Source organism: Mus caroli, chromosome 9 (assembly GCF_900094665.2).
Source record: "Mus caroli chromosome 9, CAROLI_EIJ_v1.1, whole genome shotgun sequence".
Lineage (NCBI taxonomy): Eukaryota > Metazoa > Chordata > Mammalia > Rodentia > Muridae > Mus > Mus caroli.
This window is the reverse complement of record NC_034578.1, coordinates 74,720,892-74,745,835: the sequence shown is the minus strand read 5'-3', so window position 1 is coordinate 74,745,835 and position 24,944 is coordinate 74,720,892. Positions and strand designations below refer to the sequence as shown.

Below are 24,944 nucleotides of genomic sequence, written 5' to 3'. Positions count from 1 at the left end.
GCGTGGGTGAGAGGAATTCACAGACCGCAGAGTCTGAGCCTCACTCACCCGAAGCGGGGGTGCTTGTTTATGGCTTCATCTGGAAAGAAGAGGGACTTTGATGCGCCTCCTTCCTCTGGGTTGGGTCTGTGCTCTGGCAGTGTGAATCCAGGACAGCCTAGTCTGCAACCAATGGAGAAGGGTAGGTGGGAACCGGCTTCAGAACTGATTAGCTGCACCTCGCCGCAGTCTGTCCATCACTCCCCATCCAAACCAATGTAAATGCTGGCTCCTCTGTGGCCCTTTTCTGTACTATACTGTCCTGCATGGGGGTCTCTATATAGGAACATTTCCTCAGCTTCCCCTAAGGTCTGAATAAGCTCCTTGGTCACCTGCTGCTGTGAGGTTCAGGTGCTCTCTACAGCTTTGAAACTAGCCAGATACATGTTCAAAATGACCTCTAACCCCGTTCACTACACTACTCCTGATAAATCTGGACCAGGTCTTCTGTTTTTGCCTCTGCTATCTCCTCAGAAGTCCCTCAAGGTTAAGCTGTGTCTCCAATGTCCCCAGTATACACCAGAGTGCCCTCTGATAGCCAAGATCCAACCTTATTGTCTTACTTAACCTTAAGAAGAGTTCTAATTTCAAAACAGAAGGACAGGTTCCATCCAGTTCCCTAAGTAGGGTGGCTCAGACCTCCCACCTCACTTGAGCAAGGGAGTCCTTCCAAGTTAATGAAAGCAAAACCAAGCAGGCTCTTTCCAGGGTTCTAGAACAGTAGCAGGAACTACTAACCCAGACCTTAGTTCAACTCCCTGCCTTTCCCAAAGACAAGTCCTATAGGCTACCCACCACCCTGCCAACAGCTATTCTCATCTGCAAAGCAGTTCCTAGCACCACGGCTTCCTGGACATTCACGCAGCCATTGTGCAATCTGTTCTGAACCTGTGAACTTAAGCAACAGTAACAACAACAACAACAACAACAAAACCCTTTAGGAATGTGACAGATATTAACCTGGAGGAAATCCTAGCTTTCTAGAACTGGGCAGAGGCAGGCAGTTAGAAGCCAGCCTGGTCTACAGAGCAAGTTCCAGGACAGCCAGAGCTACACAGAGAAACCCTGTCTCAAAAAGCAAAGCAAAGCAAAACCAAACCAAACAACAACTGAAGAAGATGAAGAAGAGGAGGAAGAAAAGAAAACAAAAAAAGAGAAAGAAATATTGCAGACTTTCTGAATGGAACCTATTTAATTCACTCTATAGTAGAAGAAGCAACTATAAACTTTTTCTCCAGAGAAAACTATTCCACACAGAACCACTAACTGAGGCAAGGTACACAGTGGAGTTTAACTAAAGACATTTACTCTGTGGCCCAGAAAGAACACTGTCTTTCAATGCTGGACATTTCTTAAATGTCTAAAACCTTCACCTTTGTGCTGCCTCCTCCTGTCCCACTTTAGTTTGCTAAAGCAAGATGTATATATAACTCTGCAAGATGTATAACTCTTTTAATGGTAAGGAGAGAGAGCATTTCCAAGTTTGCTAAAAGTTGACAAGCAACACCCACAGCTTGACTCCCAGGCTGCTACTCCATTATCCCCAGGTTCCCCCCAGTCACCTATAGCACTATCCTTCATCTGGCCCCTCCTCTCCAGCAGGCTAGCTGATTCTGTCACTTTATGACCCATCACTTTTCCACTGTCACCGCCTACCATCAACCAGGTCACCATGACAGTGCCTAGGGAGCACCCTTTCCCTTACCTGGCACACCCTGCACTTGCTATGCATTTGCTCTCATGCCAACAGCCGAGACAAGGGCTACAAAGCCAACATGTGATACTATCTACCCAGCCTAGATTCCCAAAGTCTCTATTGCTTTCAGAATAACAATCAAAGTTCATAAGAGCTTGCCCGGCCTCACCTCAGCTTCCTGGTCACAGTGGATAACTCCCTTTCTTCTACTCCCCACCAGGCTGTCTATGTGAATCCTCTGCCCCCAGAATATCACTCTGCTCCCTCTCCTGTGAAATTCCTCCTAGAGTTTTGGACATCACTCCAATCATCTTCCCTTGGAGAAGTCTTCCTCTACCCCAGAACTGACAGCCATATTCACACCCATGCCACTCCTTAATTTTATCATTATATAATTATATAATAGGTATTTGATCTCTGCTGTCTCCTCAGCTCTGCAAAGCAAAGCCTCTCTGGGTCTGGAAAAGAAAAGGTGCTCAGAGTCTCTAAATATCTGACAATTGACTTGAAGGTTTTAGCTACTCTATGTAGGAATGACAATAGGGAGCTTAAAAGCTACTAATTCCTATTTAAAAGAATGCCCTTCTAGGATCAATGGTATGACTGAATGCCTGTGCTCTCAGAAGGGAAAACAGCATCACAACAGTTCAGCCCTTCAAGGCTAAAGGTGTCTTTGATGGAGCAGGCAGACATCTTAGCACAGAGAAGCGAGCTTGATGAGCAGAATCCCAGACTAACACAGGGCACTGTGCTCAGTATCCATATTCACACATCCCTTTCTAATCTGGGATACACTTTACTTCCTGGTATTTACCGTCCTAACTAGATTTGGTAACAAACCCTAAATCTCCAGCACACTATAAATGTGACTTAGCCTGTTGTTCAGTTAGTAGCTGGCGAGAGCACTCCAGGAACAAGTGTGCCCTGAGGTACCACTCCCCAGGATCTCGCTTATCTGTGCTAGATCTGCCAGATTGTGAAAGCCTGCTCCCTCCTCCATGTTCAAAGGTTCTCTCGGGGTTGGGATCCACAGCTCAGAATACCTCAGAGAATGCTGGAGGGCAGATGCTCCTTTGAATTCAACCGCTACAGTCCTGACAGGAGCCTGGGCTCCTCCCCAGTGGGCCAGAATCACACTCTCCCCACACTGCCAACCAGTCCCCAGTCACAGGGACATTCCAACCCTGTCCACGTGTGTGCTCTTACCAGCGCACAGCCCAGCCACCAACTGAAGATGCTATGCACTTTTACAGCAGCCCTATAGCAGGAGTGTATCAAATGTTAGCAGGCAAATCCAACCCACAGCCCATGGGCCATACACGGCCTGGTTAGCTGTGAAGGTGGCCAACACAAGATTTGGTGGGGGCTGGGGAGTGACTCAGTTGTGCAGTAGTTCCTTAAGGTGAACTCTTCAGATGGCAGTGCTCTGCTGTCCAACAGTGTGAACCTCTCTGTTAGGCGTGAGAACTGTCGAGGGCAAAGCACAGGGCTTTCCTTTCTTCAGACCCTCCAGTCTGATGTTCCTGCTAGAACAGGCTGACGGAGGAACTAACCTGGGGAATGAAGTGATGGTGCAGAGAGCCTGATGCTCCCCTAGTACAGAAGTAGCCTCCTTCCGGCGTTTCCTCATGTTGGCCTCCACAGTGTTAAACTCAGACATTGTTCCTCCGTAGGGCTGGCCAGGCGTTCCTTCGATCATGTAACTCCCATACTCTGGTCTCCAGAGGGTCGGATGGCTGTAGAGAAGTCATTTTAATTTCAGCTTATTCTTTTGCTGTAGGCCACAATTTTTTGAGTTTTTAAAAGTTGCTTTAAAATTTTTAAATATATTAGGCACAGATGAATAAAATGCTTACTAAAGCTGTAAATTTTCCATAGCTTTTTAACTACTTAAGACTGCTAAGTGTTGAGTTCAAAATTTATAAGTTTCTGGAAAATGCACACAGGTACTCCGTCCAGGACAAAGCTAGACCACTTTACAAGGAAGGAACTGAGCCTAACAGGCTGTAAGTCAATATCAAAGTTCTCCAATGCAGCTTCTCAAAACAGCAAGTAGAAAATGAACTAGAGAGTAGATGCTCCTGGCCCCACTCCACTCTCAGGTAAAGAAGTACTTAACCAGGAGAAAAAAGTCAAGTGTGGTAGCACACATCTTTAATCCTAGCAACTGGGAGGCAGAGACAGGCAGATCTCCAAGTTCAAGACCAGACTGATCTACAGAGCAAGCTCTGGGATAGCCAGGACTACCCAGAGAAACCCTGTCTTGAAAAACAAAACAAACAAACAAAAAGGAAACAAGAGGAGGAAGAGGAGGAGGAGGAGGAGGAAGAGGAGGAGGGGGAAGAGGAAGAAGAGGAGGAAGAGGAGGAGGGGGAGACACTTAAACATCATGCTGCCAAAACAAAACTGCCTACAGTTTTGTCAGCATCTCTGCTGTGGATCTCAATCATATTTCAGAAATATGTCTATGAAAAAGTCTCTCCACATTGTAGCTGACTGTGCTGAGTGTTCTGAAGTGCCTGTGAGGTGACTATGGTTATCCAAACTTTATAGAGATGAGACTGAGGCACAGGGAGGTTGTTCAAGGCTACTCACCAACTAGATGAGGCAGACTTGGAGACTCTAACTTGAGATCCAAGCCTACACTCTTACCCCTGACAGCTGGGAAAAGACCCTATATCCCAGTCACTCAGAGGCTCTAGAAGCACTAGGCTGAGACTTAAGGGCACAGCTTACTTGGGGTTTGTCCTCTCCCCCTTCTCCTGCAGAGTCTCAAGAACATCGCCTCCATTCAGTAACAACTGGACTTTCCTATTTTCATGATCGAAGGACACCAACATGTACTCCACCTGTGGAAGTAATAGAGAGATGAATGTTTTCCCAGACTTGACTTCAACATGACCTTCAGAAGCAGAGCCAAGCAATGTAAAAGTTGCAAAGGAGTCACAGAAAATGGGGACAGCCTAGCCACATGTGCTTGTACCACAAGCCTTTGCATAACATCAAAGCCTGCAGAGCTTGGGTTGTCTACAGTTCACTGTGAGAGGACAAGAACTTATTTTCCTTTTTCTTTTTGGAGACAGGGTTTCTCTGTGTAGCCCTCCCTGGCTGTCCTGGAACTCACTCTGTAGATGAGGCTGGCCTTGAACCCAGAAATCTGCCTGCCTCTACCTCCAAGTGCTGGGATTAAAGGCATGTGCCACCACTGCCCGGCCAAGAACTCATTTTTCAATCCCCCTTTTCTCTCCTCTACTCCATATCACACAGAAAAGTCAAGATGTTCATTTTGACAAGAGCTGCTTAAAGGAGGCGTCTTGGGAGCTGGGATGCTGAGAGCAGTTTGTGAAGAGGCACCTGCTGCTCATCTCCTCAGCTGGTGACAAGAGGCTCTCCAGATGAGTCAAGAGAGACTGCACTTCCTGGCAGATTCTTCTATATTCCTGTAATTTCCCACCCTCCTCCTTCAAGAATTAAAATCATAAACAGGCCAACATAAAGACATTATTTTAGAAGCTCCAACAATTTAGTTCGGGCATGGCACAGGTAATCTAACACAACGTCCTTGACCTGTAATGCTGTACCATGTTTAATGCAGGACACACAGGTGCATTTATTACACACGGTAGAATCCACCCCCTCCCCCCAAAAAAATCACAGAGAGACTTTTGTGGACAGAGTACAACTTGAGCTTGCTTTTGTTTTCTCTGATATAGCATGCTTGAAAAGCAACAAGAGTTGGTGTAGAAGTTTAAGATTATCAATCACTATCTGTGATTTAAATGAAATGCCTATTATCCAATCTAAGTGAGAAGTTGTGGGGCTGAGTTATTCAAGCCAATGCTTAGCTGACTCTTCGAAGACAGCAGCCATAGAGAACATGTGGCAAGAGAATGGCCCACAAGACAAACCAGTCCCATATATATATGATATATATATATCATATATATATGAAATCAGGCTTGCAGGCTTGGCCTATTTTTATTAAGGAAAAGGGGGGACAAAGGAAAGACAAGGTAGGTTAGAGTGTGTCTACTTTCTTTTTCTGACATTTCATATAAACACTGAGAACCACAACCTTACATCTATCCAGAAGCCAGCCTGCAGCCTGGCTGCTTTCTCCTGAGATCATGTCGTTGTTTGTCAGTACCTCTTCTTTAGTTATGTGGGATTAGCTCAGTATTGTTGGGCATTTAAGCTGTCACTCCAAAATTCGTTTGCTGTTATTTGTTTTATTTTTTATTTATTTGTTTTATTTTCTCACTTAGTTGCCCTGACTACCTTTGAACTCACCATGTAGCCAAAGCTGGCCTCAAAATCTTCCTACCACAACCTCCTTAGCACAGAGAGTACAGGTGTACACCCATACCAGGCAGAAGCAATAATTTAAAAGGATATTTTGTTTTTCAGTTGTGATGGTTTGTATATCCTTGGACCAGGGAGAGGCACCATCTGGAGGTGTGGCCTTGTTGGAATAGGTGTGACCTGGTTGGAATGGGTGTGTCACTGTGGGTGTGGGTATAAGATCCTCACCCTAGTTGCCTGGAAGTCAGTCTTCCACTAGCAGCCTTTGGATGAAGACATAGAACTCTCAGCTCCTCCTGCGCCATACCTGTCTGGATACTGCCATGCTTCCACCTTGATGATAATGGATTGAACCTCTGAACCTGTAAGCCAGCCCCAATTAAATGTTGTTTTTTATAAGACTTGCCTTGGTCATGGTGTCTGTTCACAGCAGTAAAACCCTGACTAATTAAAACATACAGACAGATGAACATTTATAACCACAGGAAATGGCACAGCAGTTTAGGAAAACAAAAGAAAACAAAGCAGCCAACTGACCAACCAAGTAGACCACGTGCAGTTAATATTACTAGTCATCTAATTGATGGAGTTAGGTTCCTGTCAAGAATGGGTGACACTGACTTAGGTATGTGAAATGATAATACAAGATGTTATGCCCCTCAGTTAATGTAGTAAAAACAAAGGCTGAAGACGGTGAAAGGGTCGTCCATAACAGACTTCCAGTCAGCATCTAGACCAGGACTGACGGACTCCTCAGCTTGGCACTGTTGGAGCTGAGAGGTACATGGAACTCACTCCCTGAATCAGTACTGTTGTCGCCATAGATTTGTTACGCTGTCTGCAAATGAGCACGAGAGAAAGGGTGCCCATGACTTTTCATACATAGATCTTAACCTTTTAAGCCTATTGTTACAGTTTAAATGTGAGCTGCTCCCACAGCCTCAGGTGCGGCAGACAGCACTGTTCTGAGAGATGGTGGAGCCTGTGGAATTGGAGTTACTGCTGGCACAGGTAGTCAGTGGGAGCCTTGAAGGCTGCATCTGCTTTTTGTCGTGAGCTCTCCGCTTCCCACCTTCATGTTTCATCTACCAGCAGTTCCCACTCTCATCAACAGAGCCTTCTCATGTACCATACACCCCCACTTCTCCACAGGTTCCCACTGCCAGGACAGACCAGGAAAGCGCTCCCTAAGTTGCTTCTCATAGCTGGAAGGAAGCTCCCCCTTAAACTCTTTGGCCGCATGCATCTGCCTGGCATCACCAGTTATGGCTACCTTAAGTAGATAAGACACTTTCTACAAGAAAGACTAAGAGATAACTTTTAGTTTACTGGGTCTGCATCATTTATCTGTGTCCAAAATAAGCAAGAATATCTGTGGTAATTATACAGCTAAACTGAACTGACTTTGGTTAGTTTCCTAGTTTAAACCTGAAATCCTAAATTTCAGAAATCCTGGCCTCAAATTTGAAGCATCAAGAAGAGCAAAACGACAAAGAGCTCAAAATCGACCTGTTTTACATCAGCGAAGATGCTAACAAACCTGACTCCTAATCAGAGACAATCATCCTGTCATTTTCTACAAAGAAAAACTAACTTTTTAATAGGGCCTAAATTAGAATGAAATCTTATAAAAGTTCCCGAGCACCTTTTCAATCTTAAGTATAAAACAAAGTGGGGCTTGTCTCCTCTCTCATTTCCATAGCAGCCCTCAGACCTGCTCACTCCATTACTCCAGTGCAGCAGCAGCAGTCACCTCAATACACTAATGGACTCTCGAACAACCAAAGGCTTAACGGGGCTTGGCCCAGTCATCTAAATAACGAGTGATAACCAACATGACAGAGCAAGCCAAAGCTTCCCATATATGACATCTGAAGCCACAATCAAGGATCCCATGATGAAGCCTGATCTCACTCCTTCCCTGTTTCCTTGGATACAACAGAGAAACGGAGCTCCCGAGAAAACAATAGCACAGTGTGGATGGAGGCCTCTGTGTCTACTGACCCCAAGGACTAATACCAGACAGCATTCGCAGTCACTGCACCAGTCATTCCTATCCTGGGAAATGTGCGGCCACACAACTGAGTGTGATGGAGAAGGTAAGGCACCCAGAAATGGAAGTGACAAATTATCAATAAGGTAAGATTCAAAAAAGCTCAAAGGCAGAAGTGCCAGATAAACCCACAAGTCATTTCCCAGCACCTGGGTTCAGGGGGTTACAGGGAAATGGACGTGAGAGGGAGGGGAGGGCTAAAGAAAAATGAGTATTCACACCTTTCTAGGAACAGCCAGATTAGTCAGTGACTCTTTCTACTTCTATGTTTTTCCAGTTGCTACCATGGCAACTCTCAGGTACTGGGGTGCTAAGGATGATGAGGCTTGAGGAGCAGTTGTCTGACAGACATCTCAGAACCAATTTCTGCTAGTCTACCTGAATAGGGACTTCTGACCCACAGGTACCCCGTTCTCCAAGAGGAACAAGTTAGAGCAAGCAAAATCCAGCTAGGTCACCTAGGCAGCACTTAGGGTAACCAACAGGAACAGCCACCTTACATGAGGTTTTATTTCTCTGGTTTCAGCCACCTGCAGTCTTTACTTCTGACAAAGATCAGTCACATCACTCTTCTTAGAGTGTATTTTAATTCTTTGTTACGCTCTCACTGTGAGCAGCAACTAAACTTGATTATATGTAGGACCATCCTATGTACGGTTCAACGCTGTGTATGGCTTCAGAAACCTCTGGAAGGCTGTCTTAGTAACTAACCCTACAATAAAGGACTGACTAGGCCGATCCTCTACCCCTGCCTGGGCTATCTAAGGCCAAAATCCCTGCACCATCCCATAAGCAGACTGAACACATACACCATTCTGCAAACAAATGGGCTGCAGAGTGACTGAATTTAACGTCATGTAATCAGTGTAGCATCCCAGAAGTAGCAGGGGAAGAAGAAACCCTTCTAGCTCCTATGTCTGTCCTCCATAGCACAGAAGACAGCTTCCTACAGAGTTTAAAACAGAGTTATCCTTGCATATGGAGAACAGGCCCAGTAAAAACGCCTGCCTACTTTGCTATCTTTTAAACGAAGAATGCTTTCTCTATACGTTACCATTTAGGTTCCTGACATTTCCATTGCTGAGAGTAATTTTTATCCTGTTAAATACAGGTCCCTAATAACTTTCAACAGCTGAACCGAGAATAGAGACAAAAATCTAGTCTCAAATATCTCTGAGCTACTGAATCAAGACAAAGACACACACAAAAGACTATTGTGAACACTGCTGTGTTAGTGTTGCTAGGAACAACCAGACATAAAATCCTAAGTCATAATGCAGGTTTGAGCAACTGTGAGCATCTTTATACTCATGTGAAGTTATACCGATAAAAATAAAGAGTCTTAATTGAGGCTGATGTAAAGTACTCTGTAATATACTGAGGACAGAACACACATACAGCAGATATTTGTAGTATTAAAGGTTATAATAACAGTAATATTTAAAATCTTAGGAATTATATGACGCCTGTAAGTGGCATTTGCCAGTAGTACAAATGAACATTTCCACCTCCTCTGAGTTTTATAATTTTGAAGCCACTGGGAAGGGAGCTAGAGGCTGTGCATTTAACGGAGCACTGCCTTCTTGCTTGCTGCTCGGTGAGTAAAGAGGAAGCGATCCGTTTCTCAGGACCATCGGGAAGTTTTCCAGAAGAAGATGTACTTTGGGGAAGCTCCTTTGTCAGCGTTTATAACAACTAAGGAATCTCCACACTCAGAAAGCATTTAACCCATCCAACACACACCTGAGCCTGATGTATAAAAAGCCACAAAGTACTATATATTACCCCCATTTCTACCCCCAGCATGTTGGGGACTCTACATGCTAGGGAAGGTCAATGTAGAAGGGCAGGATGGCAGAGTTTCTTATAGCTTAGACAAGTCCCCTCCCACCGTTCAGGAGCTGGGCTCAGGCCAGCCCTTCTGCTGTTAGCTGTCTTCTAGCCTCTGTAGAGTCACCTTCTAGAACCCTCAGCACTCCCCAGAAACCCACTTTTCTCCTCAGACCAACTCCACAGCCATTGTGATGGGCAAGGAACCGGTGAGAACAGATTGCTAAATCATTGATGGCTGGGAGTTCTTAATATTAATAAATTAGTTATTAATATTTTGCTGTGTGCAGAAACTGTTTTCTAGATCTAAGGCGTGGTCCAGCTAACACTATTTCTTTTGTTCTTTCATCTCTTCAACAAAACCTTGAGCTGAGCAGGTATCGGGACACTGAAGAGCCCAGGAGATGCAGCTTCTGCTCTCAGCACTGCACTAGAGTTGGAAAGGTGTCAATAACACAAGAAAGCTAAATTAAGGTGCTCGAAATATATGTGCAGCATCAGGGCCTAATAAAAGATTGGGATTCAGAGGGCTTCCCAGAGGATATTCCACTTAAGTTAAAGCTAATTCCTAGAAGGGACACTGGCCACACAAAGGCAAGTGTCTATAGAACATTCCTTCAACATAAATACAACTTCCTTCAGCACACTCTACTTCCACAGTCACTCCTGAGAACCGATGTCTCTGCAGAAGATGTACCAAGAGCTCACATACTGGACATCATCCTACAGTAGTTATCCTCTAAATCATCAACTCTTAACCCTGGGACCTTGCCTGGGGTCTCAGAAACCAGAGTCTCAACACAGATAAAATTAATAACTCATTTTGGGGACATACCCTCAGCCATCAAGTTGGATAGCACCATTTCCACATCCAGAGTGACACACACACCTGAAGTGCCTGAAGGCTCGAGATGCACTGGTACTACTTAATGTCAGTCACCCACAGCTAGGTAGACTTTGAATGTCAAGACTGAAAATATTTGCCTTGAACACAGTGTAAAACTGAGAAATCTGCGAGGCAGTGATGGTACATGCCTTTAATTCCAGCACTTGGGAGGCACAGGCAGAAGGATTTCTGAGTTCGAAGCCAGCCTGGTCTACAGAGTGAGTTCCAGGACAGCCAGGGCTACACAGAGAAACCCTGTCTCGAAAAACCAAAACCAAAAAACAAACAAATAAACAAACAAAACAAACAAACAAAAAATCCCCAAACCTAAGCAATCTGTGGTGCTCAGAATAAGCATGGCTTCCGTAGGCTCATGTATTTGCCATATTGAAGTGTCCTGTGGCTTTCTGCCTGTGATAATATGGCAGTACTGTAAACTAGTGAGATGTTATAATAAATTGCTCATGCCTCAAAAAGGAGTGATTCTAGTAGACTTCTAAGACATCTCGTATATCCTATAATAGCTCCCATCCTCCTTATACACTTCAAGATGTCAGTTTATATCACAGAGTCATAGAATATATTCCAGAGGAAGTTTAGATATTTAGAAATCAAAATAAATCTGGTTCCATCCTGACCTGATATTTGGGTGGTATCTGGCATGCTTGACAATCAGGCCTGTAGCTTCCAGCGCTGTTCTTTTACCTTAGAACAAATTAACTGTTCATTGCAATTTTAACACTGCATAAGTGAACTTCTCTTGTAAGTGACTTTGGCCCACAGAGGAAATTCTCCACATGCCTAGGTCAGTGAGAAGAGGCCCACGTGAAAGATCAAGACTTTAAAGGAGAGAAGAAAATGGGATTGCGACTCTTACAAAAGAAAGTTTTCCTTGTGGTTTAGACTCATTTTAAATATAAAATAAATTTCAGTTATCTGATCTCAACTGAATAGTTCAGAGTGTTTAGTACTAGAACATATCTATTACTGTACAAATGACAAAACCTAAGAAGGACCAGAATTCTGACCCAGACACTGACAGTGGCACAAAAGAAGCCGCAAATGTAGATTTCCTCCCTCATAATTACAGTTTTCTCCACAGTTCTTTATAATTTAGGCTTTGGGGCGGCCGTGGTGCCTGTGTATGGAGATGGGGTGATAACTAGTAGGAGCTGCCTATAATCCCACCATCACACAGGCCCCAGCAGTCCTATCCAGGCTGCTGGGGGTGTGGGGAAGCCACCTGTATCCACTAAGCTGCCCTGCTTCTTCACGCTTTAAGTATGACATAAAATATCTCTTTTCTGGGCCTCTGAATTTATGTTAGTTATTTTTTTAATCATGCAATCACTTTCAGCATGCCATCTTGAACTGTCTGACATGTATGAAGCCCCGCCCTGTTTATGAACTGAACTCGTCTTCTCACTCAAGCCTAAGAAGGAAGCACATCAGGTTACTGATGTGATGGGGGTTTGGCCAGTAATAACTCACAGCATTATAAATATAAGTAGTTATTTACCTCAAAACAACTGTGCTTCAGGACTTCAGCATCTAGATTTTAAGGGCAAATGAGCTCCTTAGCTCTTTTCCCAAACTATATTCCTCTGCCAGAGTTCCAGTCACAGTGTACAGGGAGGCTGTTTTCATTGAACTGCCCTGCAGTAGGCAGAGCTGGAGAGGAGCTGAGGTCACCATCTTAAGTGTGTGAGAACTGTGGACTGGGTGGCCTCAGCACAAAAGCAGTCTAGTACTAGAGAGAACATGCATGGGTGTTCTCTATGGGTGGCACCCCACTCAATGCCTGAGGCACCAGAGAGGTGAGTAAACACATCCCCTTATACCGTGTTTACTTTGTCCTAAGTCCTGTGAGAAACGGGAGAATGTGGTTTACGTTCCTAGGAACCAATCACAAAACAGGTAACTCCAAAGCACCCACTGTACTCACAAAGGACCATGTATGCCTCAGAGACAGGATGTCAGAACCACAAGCCCCCTTTCTCCCAGCATTTGTAGTTCAATGTCATTCCAAACTGTTAAGAATCTGAATGCGAGTGAATACTCTGTAAATCACAGCTCACAGAGGCAACGTCAGGGTCCCCAAGCTGTACCTGATATTAGCAGGCTGAGCATCAGCATCCCAGCCTGCTTTAGACATGACCTGGGACATTCAGACAAAGCTGAATCCTGTCTAAAGGTCAAGGGTCTCTGGTTCAGCGGAGGCTGCCTAACTCTAAAGCAAGCTCAGCCTGAGAAGCTTCTGAAGGACTGGTCTAGTTTTTGCCTTTCCCAGGGTCAGTGTGCCAGCAGAGTGGCTAGGAAGGCTGCAGTTACACATTCAACTTGGCAGCCTCTGTCCTCTGGACCAAGGAGTACACTAGGCAAGCAGTGCGCAGTGTCAGCGCGCTGACCTCTCACTGTCTGGTAGGGAAGAATGCCTATGCTTATGTTCACCTCTATGGTTCTGAGATGCATCCATGTCCTCGGGAGGAGTGGTACTTCATCCCTTGCCCTAATCCTCTTTCCCATTCATCTGTGGTGAAGTCTGTACATACCACCAGTTCCTCCTGCCTGCCTGGGCAGCGACCTGTGGGGAGCAGTGAAGAGTACAGCCAATCCTTTTGGAACCACATGCCTCACTTTCTGGTGTTTTTATTGTAGTATGTTTTCTTGTAAAACACGAAGACAGTATCAATGTCACGGGGCCCTGAAGAACCAAACATACTGGCAGCGCAGGCCAGTGCTCACTGCTGTCTTGTTCTACAGCAGGGTTGATTACAACACCTTGGTGGCCATGTTAGGTATGATTAATACTAGAAAATATGTATTTATTGTAACAGAGAAAAAAAAAAAACAAAATATCCTATTTAGTTGACAAAAATACTGTTCCATGAGAATCTTATCTGGGATTTGGTCTTAGTTAACCGAAGGCTGCCTATATACTAAATGTGCAAACAGGGTGGCTCAGGGTCCTTCAGTGTGCTGCTCAATCAGGAGCATTAGGTAAGTCCCATCCTTCATCAAACCTCTTCCCACCATGCTGTAGGCACACTTGCCTTTCTGCTCCTCCAGGAACCATGCCAGGTCGCCAGAGGACTCTTCTGTATCCCTTCTTTGAGGGAGCTCTGTAGGCCTCGCACACTGACTCCTCCTAAAGCGACTACCCACACTGTAACAAGCTGCCTTACCTACTCTGCCTTCCCAGAATTCCCTTTTTACGCAAATGCAATCTTGTTTCTAAAGTTACCCTTTGGAACACAGGCTTACAAAGCTCTCCATATACATGAGTGGGAATCGGAGCCAACTGCACGCTCTTCTGTTACCAGTAAGATGCTGGGCACATTTTCACTTTGTATTAGGTCTTTAGACTTCTTTAGACAATTGCATTTCTTTTTTAGTTAAAGCAAGTCACTTAGAGTTATTCAGAGAGGCCAAACTGGCTCTTGCTATCTCCACCTCAATCCATTTTCCCTAGTTCATTCTGAGCCAAGCAACTAGACAGCCAGGCTAGTCAGAGCTGAGTAGAGAGTAAGCCTTTTCTGGGTGAGAGCTGGGAGTGAAGTGCCTGTGAGTTCTGTGCTTTCATTCGGCACTTCCTGGCTTACTCTACTTGATTAGAAGGGTCAATGGATCCTAAGCCCTAGACACAGCCACCTCTTGGCCTCGCAGCACAGTCAGGACTACTGGGGAGCGCTAGGCAATGGATCAGCAACACTTAATTCCCCTTTAGATGTCTGAGACTTGCAGCTCAGAGAATAAACTCCGAGGGGTTTTTGTTTGTTTTTAACTTTCTGAGCTCTCCGTGACTGCTGTTCCTCTATTTTAAGCAGTTCAGTGAAGTGTGGACGATCCTTCAGGACCATGCCTACAGCTGTGGAGCACATAGAACCCCACCTCCCGATGCCTATGTGTATTTAACACGTGAGATGTGTAGGCGCACTCCTGGGCATCAGTCTTCTTCTTTTCTATTTAGCTTGAGACAGTCTCTGCCATTTTTCTACTGTGTGTGCTAGACTAGCTGGCCCACAACCTTCCAGAGATTCTCCTGTCTTCATAAGAGAGCAGGGCCACACAGCCTGGCCTGTCACAGCTGGGGATTGAGGTCTGAGGATGTGGACTCAGGTCTTCACTTTCCACAGTAAGGACTTCACTCACTGAGCCATTTCTCGGGTCACACCTCAGATTTTGAATGGTTTCTAAGTTTGAAGAAAAGTATTCAGGAGTCCCTTACTTTAGGGTTTCTGAGAAATCTGCATGCCTTTTAGAAACAAAGGACTTGGAAGAATCTTGCAAAGAAACGGCAAAGAAGACAATAGATGCGTGTAGACAATTGTGTCACCTGGGATATCTGTCTTTGGGATGGATACCTTTGTAATCTTACTGTGGAAATCAATTAAACTACAAAATCCTGACCACAGCAGACATAGTATGAACACAGAGAGCACTAAACAACACAGAGTAGGACCACCTACTCTCCTAGGGCAGACCAGGGCCTACAGCCAAGTTTTCTGGTTACTTACAATGATGCATCAATAAACTCTTAGGGAGGATGAGCTCTTGTGGCCGCCATGTGTGAGGTCCTCTAGGGTTGACGCAAGCACTGTAACACAAATGTTTAAAAGAAACAAACTAACATCCCGACAAAAACCCCCGCTAGCAAGCACTACATGCTTGCCCATGAGCCTGTCCTATGTAGCCTCAGTACTGTCCCATCTAGAAGAAATCTCCAAATACTATCTTTGAACCTCCAGGCAGGCTATGTGTAGCACTTTCCTCCAAACTAAAATACTTCCTTCATGAAAGGGGTAGGGAGGGCCACACTCCCGAGACGCAGGAAGTTCCTGAAATTAGTGAAATCTACAGGTTCCCTTCTAAGACGATGGAAGCAGTAAACAAACACTGGAGAGGATAAAGGAGACTGACAGAACTGTCCACTGCCTGTACGTTCCACAGCAGCCCCAAGACTAGCTTCACTGAGTCAGCACCCAGGCTGGGGTAGCCTTTCCTGGGATACAACTGCCTTCTAGCTGTCTGTTCTTCTGAAAGTCATCCTTCCCCTAGACCCTTGTAAGTGTCCCCAGTAAGTACAATCAATGGTTTGCCAAGCAGGACTTAGGTGCAATTGTTTCTTTGGTCTGCCATCTGTGCCTTATCCAGGGTGAACGAACATTTGTTCACTTCTGTTGCTGAGTCTCATGCAACAACTTACAGTCCCACACAGCTCCCTACTCAGTCTATAAACAAGTACACTAAGAACATGGCCTCAACCTTCTTTTTGGCCTCAACTTCTGGCCATTCTGTTTCCCATGCTGGCTCTGTCAAAGCCACGTGAACTCTGCTCTGGAAATGGAGCCTACCCTCCAGTCACTGGCTTCCTCAGCGGTAGCAAGCTTCTTTCTCTTCTTCACTCTCTCTTTTCCTGGCCAGCACAGGACACGGTAGTATACAGCAGTGGTTCTCAACCTAGGAGTCAAGACCCCTTTGAGGAGGGGTGTCAAACAACCCTTTCACAGGCGTCACCTAAGACCATCAGAAAACACAGATAATTTACATTATGATTAACAACAGTATGAAGTAGCAATAAAAATGATTTTATAGTTGGGGGTCAGCACAAGTTGGGGAGCTGTATTAAAGAATCACGGCATTAGGAAAGTTGAGAACCACTGGTATACAGGAAGTCGTCAATAAATACTCCTGAATTTGAAAACAGCCCACCATGGAAATATGGCCTTTGGAGTCTTACCATGTCAGAAAAGTTGAAGTTTCAATTTCTCTGAAGAGCAAGTTTGTACCACTTAATCTGCCTGTTAATTTCTTAGAATAGCTGCAAGGGGATGCACTTCCTTGGTACAGACAAAAATCCCTAAGTTTACTATGCACGACTACACAATCTGATGGCAGCCTTTAGTGCATGCTGCGGCAGAGACAATGTTAAAACCCCATCCAGACAAGGAAAGAAAACAGATTCTAACATTTGTTGTGTACAATTCAGAATTTTCAAAACCTGTGGCATTTAGAATATACTCAAACAGTTAAAAAGCACGTGCCTAGAATGCACAAGGCCCTGACTGGAATCCCTGGCACCACAAAAACAAAAGGATACCAAAAGAAACAAGAAAAGCTTGGCTAATCTTGGTTATTGAGTGTCTCAGAACCAGGAGGACAGCCAGCTTGGACAGAGTAGAGGCAAAGGAGAACAGAGCGGGGAGGATAACGAAGTGGAGAGGGAGGCTTCCATTCCTACCCTTAAACAAAATGAATACAGAACCCAAACACACAAGAAAAGCCCAAAGAGCTGCGGAGCCTCTTCCTCAGGAATTCAGAATATTATGCAGAATTCAAAGTTATGCAGGAGTATCCTAAAGTATTTGCACTCCGATTAAATTCTAACTCAGGGGTACTGGGTAGAAGACACACAAGTATGTAGACTTTTCTGGAGCTACTCATAAACTATAAAAACTACTTTTTTAAAAAAAATCCTCTCTAGCCGGGCGTGGTGGTGGCACACGCCTTTAATCCCAGCACTCGGGAGGCAGAGGCAGGCAGATTTCTGAGTTCGAGGCCAGCCTGGTCTACAAAGTGAGTTCCAGGACAGTCAGAGCTATACAGAGAAACCCTGTCTCGTAAAACCAAAAATATAAAAAATAAATAAAATAAATAAAAAATCCTCTCTCTAATTATATTCCAGGAGTATTATGAGCTCATACAGGAATACATTAACACTAAGCACCTAACAAGGTAAGTTTATTTCTATCATTCAGAGATTACCAGGCATCAAAGCATAGAAGCATACTAAAAATGGAGGTTAGGTCAACTAAATGGCAGGTGACCTGGAATGTCCAAAGCAGTTGTTAGAACCACACTAATTATTCTAATTCAGTGTCCAGAAGACTGGGTTTAGAAGGTGGAAGGATAAATGACAAATTTAGAAAATCAGCAAGTTTATATGCTCTTGTACGTAAAGACCAACTACAAAGCACTGCTGAGAAATTAAAGATGTACAGAGACTTACTTGTTCGTGATTAGAGAGATTCAATATTGTTTAGGTTTCAACTCCCAAATTGATATGCAGACTCCATAGAGTTCTAATGAGATCAAAATCTCATAAGAGCTTATTTTTTTTATATATATAAACTGATTACCTGGTTTTAAAACTCATGGAAATTCAATGTCTCTAGAAATAAATTTAAACTAATTAAAAAAAAAAAAAAAAGCAGTACACAACCCTTTAATCCCAGCCCTTGGGAGGCAGAGGCAGGCAGATCTCTGAGTTTGAGGCCAGCCTAGTCTACAGAGCAAGTTCCCGAACAGATAGGGCTACACTGAGAAACCCTGTCTCCAGAAACCTGAAAAACAACAAGCAAGTAAGTAAGCAAACAACGAACAAACAAACAAACAAACAAAAACAACCCCAAAATCCAAAGCAAAGAGATGGTATATCGTGACTTTATGCTCTACAGAAATCAAAGGAAAGTCAGATCAGCGGCCAGTGCAACAAACACAGAAATAAAACTGCACAGAGTGGGAAAGCACACCTTTACAAGCAAAGGAAGCCTAGTCCTTTCAGCAAACACTGGAGCAATATTCAACATAAATACATGTGTATGCAGACACAAGACATAAGTTGCCTTTCTTTTCTATGAAATATAGATAAATTGGGGCTAGGAGAAAGGCATGGACCCAGAATCTTTGTAATACCTATTAAGAAATGAATTGTCTTCACTTCAGATAAGAAGTTAATATTCAGAGTTTATAAAAATTGCAAAAGTTAAATACCAAGGATATAAAACTGGCCTCAGGTGGAATGGCTAACATCAATATATGTAACAACAAATGTTAGAGAAGATGTGGAGAGAAAGGAGCCCTCATTCACTGCAGTGGGGGTGAAAATTAATATAGCCACTGCGAGAATCAGTTTGAAGAGTTCTCAAAAAATTAAAACTAAAACTACGATGAGTACTGTGAGCTACACCACTCCTGGACATTTCCCCACAGAACTCCACACCCTACCACAGGGGCATTTACCTGTTCATTGATGCTTTTTCCCACTATAGGAAGGAATCGTAATCAACCTAGTTGTCCATCAAACAGAGGAACAGATAATGAAGAGTTGGCATCCATACATATAAATAGTGTAGATAAATACTATTTAGCGTTAAAGAAAAATGTGATCACAAAACTTGCAAGAAAATGGACGGGCTTAGAATGGACTTAAGAGAGGACAGACAAAATCAGAAAGAAAATCTCTGCATGTTCTCCCTTATATTTGGAATCTAGCTAATAATATATATAAACAAATGTACATGTAAGTACAGTGTAATATGTAGGAAAGAGAACTTTAAAAAGCTAAATATTAGGGAATAAGAAAGGACTGAATGCATGTAACAGACCCAAACTATGTAAGGCTATAAAACTAATTGTTTTTCTAGTTCTATTCATTTTTGGTAGTAGTTATACATATATTCATTCAACTGTCAAGATATAAAATCCAACATGAAATTTCAGTTTGTGTTCTGAACAGCTATTCTGCCAGAACATGGTCCAAGAATGGAGTCATGTGAGGAGAATTCTGAGTACTTGTGAGAAAACTCCAAAGAAACAATCTTGTGACCTTAGTTTCTTCAAAACACGGATCTGTTCATGGAATGAGTTTACACGCTCCTCCCAGGAGTGTCGGGCAGGAGAGAGCTCACTGCAGATTACTCATTACTGCCCACTGGTGTTAGTCCATTAGATGTTAATCTAGCCAGTCTGTGAAACGGTGGGCGTGTCCTAAACTCAGGTGATTCTCACCCCTCAGTGTATAAGCTGTCTGAAGCTCTGAATAGAGTTGGTACTGCAGGAGACTTCTGTCTACCCCATTTATCAGCTCTGTTGTCCCAGGTCCCACCCATTGCCTCTACAGTGATGGCACTATTCTAACTGCAATATAAGTTCTTTGGGTCTTTGGGTTCAGTCTAATTTTGGTGTGTGACATTTTTTACTTACAACGTTTTACAAAATAAAGTTTAAAATAAGTAAAATTCAAAATAGATGTGTTCAACAGCTTATCCTACTAAGTCAATAAATGTGGTTCTGAAATGCAATGTTATTATTCACTGTCATCTTGTTCTGAGAGTATGTGTGTGTACGTCTGTACCCCAGGAATGTAGCACTCTAAGAGGCCAGAGGCGGGTGTTTGGGACTGGAGTTACAGTTTGTGGAGGCAATGGAAACTGGGTTTTTCTGGACAAACAACAAATACTCTTAACTGTTGAGCCATTTTAAACTCCATCACAAACTACTAAGCTAATGAAACAGATCTGGCTGTAAAACCAAAATGAGGAATGTGGAATGGCTCACCTGCAATGCCTATGGTTCTTTAAATGAGATGTAAGGTAAGGCCTGGTGACACAGGTCTTTGACCCTAGCCCGGAAGCAGGAGGTTTCCAAGTTCACGGCCTGTGGGCTGAGGCTGTAGCTCCATGGCAGTGGTGCTTGCTGAGCATATCCTTGAGACCAAGCAGCAAACTTGGAATAACTGGGTTTGGGGAAGACACTCTGAGAACGAACTACTCTATCTGGTTAAAAACATCTCAAAATATTTGCTCTCTTTTTCCTGCATTAAAACTTTTTGTTTAAATTTCTATTAACACATACTAATTATTTTTCAAGGTCTCATCTTTACCACATCTGAGGCTGAGATGAAGAAAGAACAGACACAAATAGGGCTCAGATAGGCTATGCTCACTCTGATGGTGTGGCGCCAACTACAGCAATACCTGAGACTCTCTCCACACAGGAGCAGGGAATTAGCTGGTCTTGTGGGGGGTCTCTGTAGGTGAGTAGTTTTAGGATGTAACAATCACACTCAGACCAGAGGAAGGCTTTGCCGGTTCTGAGCCCGACTGGTATGGGAAAGGCCTTGCCAATGTCCCCTGAGTCTGAGGCTTTGGTCCCCATTCCCTCAGAGCTTTATTCACTCCCGCACGTCATGACGTCATCCATACATCTGCTTTTTGCGTTATGTCCTGACAGCTCCGTGGCCTGCATACTGTAAGTGCTGTAAAAGGGGATTTGGGAGCATGCCAAGCATTGCAAATATCTAAAACTTTAGAATCAGGTTTCAATTCTGCTACTAAATAACTGAAAAGGCTTGGCCAAGCTGACAGCAATTTTTTTTTTTTTTTAAGTAGTAGCTACACTCCAGGATAGTGGAGATTAAACCAAGGGTCTTATGCAGGCTAGAAAATAATTCTCTAACTGAACTATACCCCTAGCTTTGCATCAGTATTTTATTGATGGTTTGCCGGTTTGTGACAGGGTCTCTCAATGTAGCCCTGGCTGTCCTGGAACTCACTACATAGACCAGGCTGGCCTCAAACTCAGAGATCCAACTGCTTCTGGAAAGGTGTGTGCCACCATGCCCAGCTTCCTCCAACAGTATTTTAAAATACAAACACTGAGCTATAAACAAAACCTGTACCCGAAGACTCCTCCTTTCCCACATCATCCTCACCGGGGAACAAGAAGTATTCTGGTTCTTTGAGTTAGAACTTCCATTCCCCAAAGAAACATCACAGTAAACGGTGCCCAGAGTTAGGAGCTGTCATACTAACAGTGAAATAGGCATGTGGAGAAAAAAGAAAAAACAAAAAAAAAAACAAAAAACCAAGCAAACAAACAATCCTATCCAAACAGTCCACACTCAAACTGTAAAAGCTGGAAGAAAGAAGAGAAAATGAAGCAATTGGGTTCAAGACCCAACAGTCAGTCTGGCAAGCAGCAAACATGGTTCTTTCTGGTGTGGAGATTTAAACACTGTCCTCATACAAGGAGCAGAATATTTCTGAAGTGGCAGGCTCTCTTCCAAACACAACTATGACCAGTTTTAAGGCTTGGCTGCAGTTCTTTTTGTTTTTTACCAATCAAGTCTATGTCCCCCATAGACACAATGTCTACCTTCCTAATGCTGAGACCCTTTAATACAGTTTTCATGTTTTGGTGACCCCCCCACCATAAAATTATTTTCATTGCTACTTAATAACTGTAATTTTCCTACTGTTATGAATCTTAATATAAACACCTGATATGCAGGATATCTGATATGTGACCCTCCCATTGTATTTGGTACTGTGCCTATCCAGTGCAACACACCACATCTAAAACACTTCTCCCAGGCAGAGCTAGCCTCATCTCCAGGGCCCACACCACCCACCACACCTTCTCCCTCTTATCTACTCAGTCTGTCTCTCAGTTACTCTCTTCAGACATCTCTGTGTGACAGTAAGTTCCCACTGTGCACAAGGACTTGTGATAACTTCTGCTCTTGTACATAAGGCTGACATCATCTTCTGGGCATGAGACTGCCAGAAGAAATAGAAAAGTACCACAAGAGAGGCTAGGTATCTGTACTCCAAAGGTCATGAAGCCCCTGGAGGGGAGAGACCAAGGCTTCATTGAAGTGTCATTCAGGAGCACCAGAATGATGGGGACTTCTCCTTACCGTCTAGGAACTTCTCACAGTTCTAATCCTTCCAGTGTCAGGCTATTTCCAAGGAAACGTCCAACACTGGAAGGCCGGGGGGGGGGGGGAGGTTCATAGGTTTCTATGTAACTTATGACAAGAATATCTGCAAAAAGACATTTGGAAATGCAATTGAGCAGGCACTAAACTTCCAAGGGATATTGCTGATGTCATCTAATGTAGGAACAGTGCTGGCCAGGCAACTTATTGTCGGAGGATTACCTCTGGAGTCCAACTTCTCAACAGACCTGCCTAGCGTGCTCTGTTCAGGAAGTCTTAACTGTCAGGCAATGATGGTGCACACCTTTAAGCCCAGCACTCAGGAGGCAGAAGCAGGAGGATCTCTGTGTGAGTTTGTGGCCAGCCTGGTCTACACAGTGAGTTTCAGGACAGTCAGGGCTACACAGAGAAACCCTGTCTTTAAAAACAGTGCTAATTGGCTGAAATGCTGGGCCCAACATTCTCCCCCTATACAGACAGAATACAAGTGCACAAGATTGCCTGGCTTCTTCAGTCTCCTTGATTTGTGGGGAGGAAGGTAAACTTGGTACCAACTCTCTATCCACGAAATCCTGTCACAATGGAAATGTGTGGTACACCTGAGGTCCTGCTCTGCTGCTCCTATCACATCACTTTACTCCGTCTGCCATGGGAAGTCTCTCCAAACAGGCAGTTAGTTGTACATGCTCTTCCTGCCAACAGGGGGAGCGTTTTTTTCTAAAACAGAAAGAGGGATCTAGATCTGGGAGGTTCCTGGTTATTAGAGAAAAGGCAAGGGGCTTGGAGAACCACTGTGCTTCGACTGCACTGAACATCTGAGGATGAAATTCAACTCCAAATGGTTACAAAGACATTCACTTGTTTTTAATTTTTGTCTTTATGGAGTCCTTGCAAGACAGCGAAAAGTAAATTTTTGATTGCTCAACAGTGGCTGGTTCCATGAGAACCTTAAAGGACGCCACGATTTGCTGCTGCCAACTATACCAGACACATAGTTAGGCCCTAGGAAAAACAAGTGAATAAAACCCATAATATCTCTGCCCTGTAAATGATACACGGAACACAAATGAAGAACTGTCAGATGTAAATACACAACAAACTTTGGACTAAAACTGGAGAACTGCCAAACGAGTGCGTCCCTTTCCTGAAAGAAAATGTGGTGATAGACAATTTTTTTTTGTAGGAATGTGTATTATTAGTCCTAATACTTCCTTAGGCCAAGCATAATTCTTTCAGATGCAGATGGCAGAATCATCTACCAACATTAGATACAGAAAAACTAACTTTTCGCAAGCTATTCTATGCCGGTACAGCAACACTTTGAAACTTAGCCCAAGGATAATACTAAACGATAAATACATACAGGTGGCACGTAAATGCCAACCCCACACAACAAAGGTCAGACTCAAGAGGTTAATTTTATGTATCTTTTTATCAATGTGCTTATTTAAAAATAGGGGATGCACACACACACACAAAATGTTTTTAGCGTTGCCGCTTTCAGATGGTCCCAACAAATGGGTCCCAGAGATCATGCACAAGTTTTAGCATTGACTGGAACGCTTTGCTGCTGGCTCTAACCAGTCTTACCTAACCTCTAAGTTGTAAGCATTTACAGTTAAACGGGATAATGAAGTCTTTTAGGAAGTCAACCCAAGTCCTTAGGTCTAGCAATGCATTTGTTGCAATGTGTAACTCGAAAGTTTGCGGACAGATGTGAGATGTGTCCGGCGTTTAAGAAAAGAAGCTAGAGAAGACCGAGGGCCGAAGCAAACACCCTGGAGATTTGAAACGTGATAGCAAGCCAGCCGGGCAAGTCGGTCCTGTTCACACTCATCTCCAAGGCGAACAGTGCGACCGGACGCCGGGAGGCAGATATTCACACACCTCCCGCTCAGGCCCTCCCAGTATCCGAGCGGCTTGCGTCCCGACAGGAATGAATGAGCCCGAGTGGCCAGCGCCGAGCCGGGGCCGGTGGCGGGGCCGCGGGCGGCCTGGCCGAACAAAGGCGCGCGGGCTCACCTCGTCACCCCACTTGAGCACGTCCTTGTGCCGGTCCTTGACTGCGTGGTAGATGTGCAGGAACTGGAGGATGCCGTGCCTCCGCACGTGGTCGGCGTGGCGCTGGGTCTCTTCCCAGCTCAGTGGCGAGCCTTGGGACAGCAGCCCCATGGCCGCGTCCTCCTCCCGGCCGCAGCTCCGCTCTGGGGGCGCCCTCGGGCCGCGCGGCGGGCGTCCCGTCCGTTCCCGCTCCGGCTCGGACCCCGCCGCGCGGTTGACAGCCCGGGTCGGGGTCTCTCGCCGCCGCCCGGTCTCGCGCTCCCACGCCGGCCCTGCGGCCCTGGCCGCCGCGGCAGCGCTCCACTCGGCGCCGCCGGTGTCGTGCACGGGCTTCCTACTTGCGACCCAAAGCTGCGGCGACACAGAGCATGCCCAGTTCCGCGCCTGCCGCTCCGTGCGCCGCGCTCCGGATTTTATAGGCTGCGGCGGGGGCGGGGAACGAAGCGGCAGGTCGTGGGTGGGGCTGGGGCGGGGGCGGGGCAGAGGCTGTGGGGGGCGGGGCTGTCTGTGAATAAGGACTGAAAAGTCTTGGTCCTAAAAGAAAACTGGGTCAAAAAAAAAAAAAAAAAAAAAA

The 24,944-nt window shown here is 44.7% G+C and overlaps 1 protein-coding gene across 1 annotated transcript in view; it reads right to left on the bottom strand.

Annotated features, from left to right (window-relative positions):
* Positions 1–24,753, bottom strand: part of Gclc (glutamate-cysteine ligase catalytic subunit) — a 39,881-nt gene extending 15,128 nt beyond the window's left edge. Inside the window, exons 1-4 of the mRNA XM_021171248.1 lie at positions 24,332–24,753; positions 4,472–4,584; positions 3,289–3,471; positions 49–162 (exon numbers count right to left, since the gene is read on the bottom strand). Coding sequence (XP_021026907.1) covers positions 49–162; positions 3,289–3,471; positions 4,472–4,584; positions 24,332–24,481 — 560 coding nt within the window. The 5' untranslated portion in view covers positions 24,482–24,753. The remainder of the gene's footprint in view (positions 1–48; positions 163–3,288; positions 3,472–4,471; positions 4,585–24,331) is intronic.
* Between the last annotated feature and the right edge of the window lie 191 nt (positions 24,754–24,944).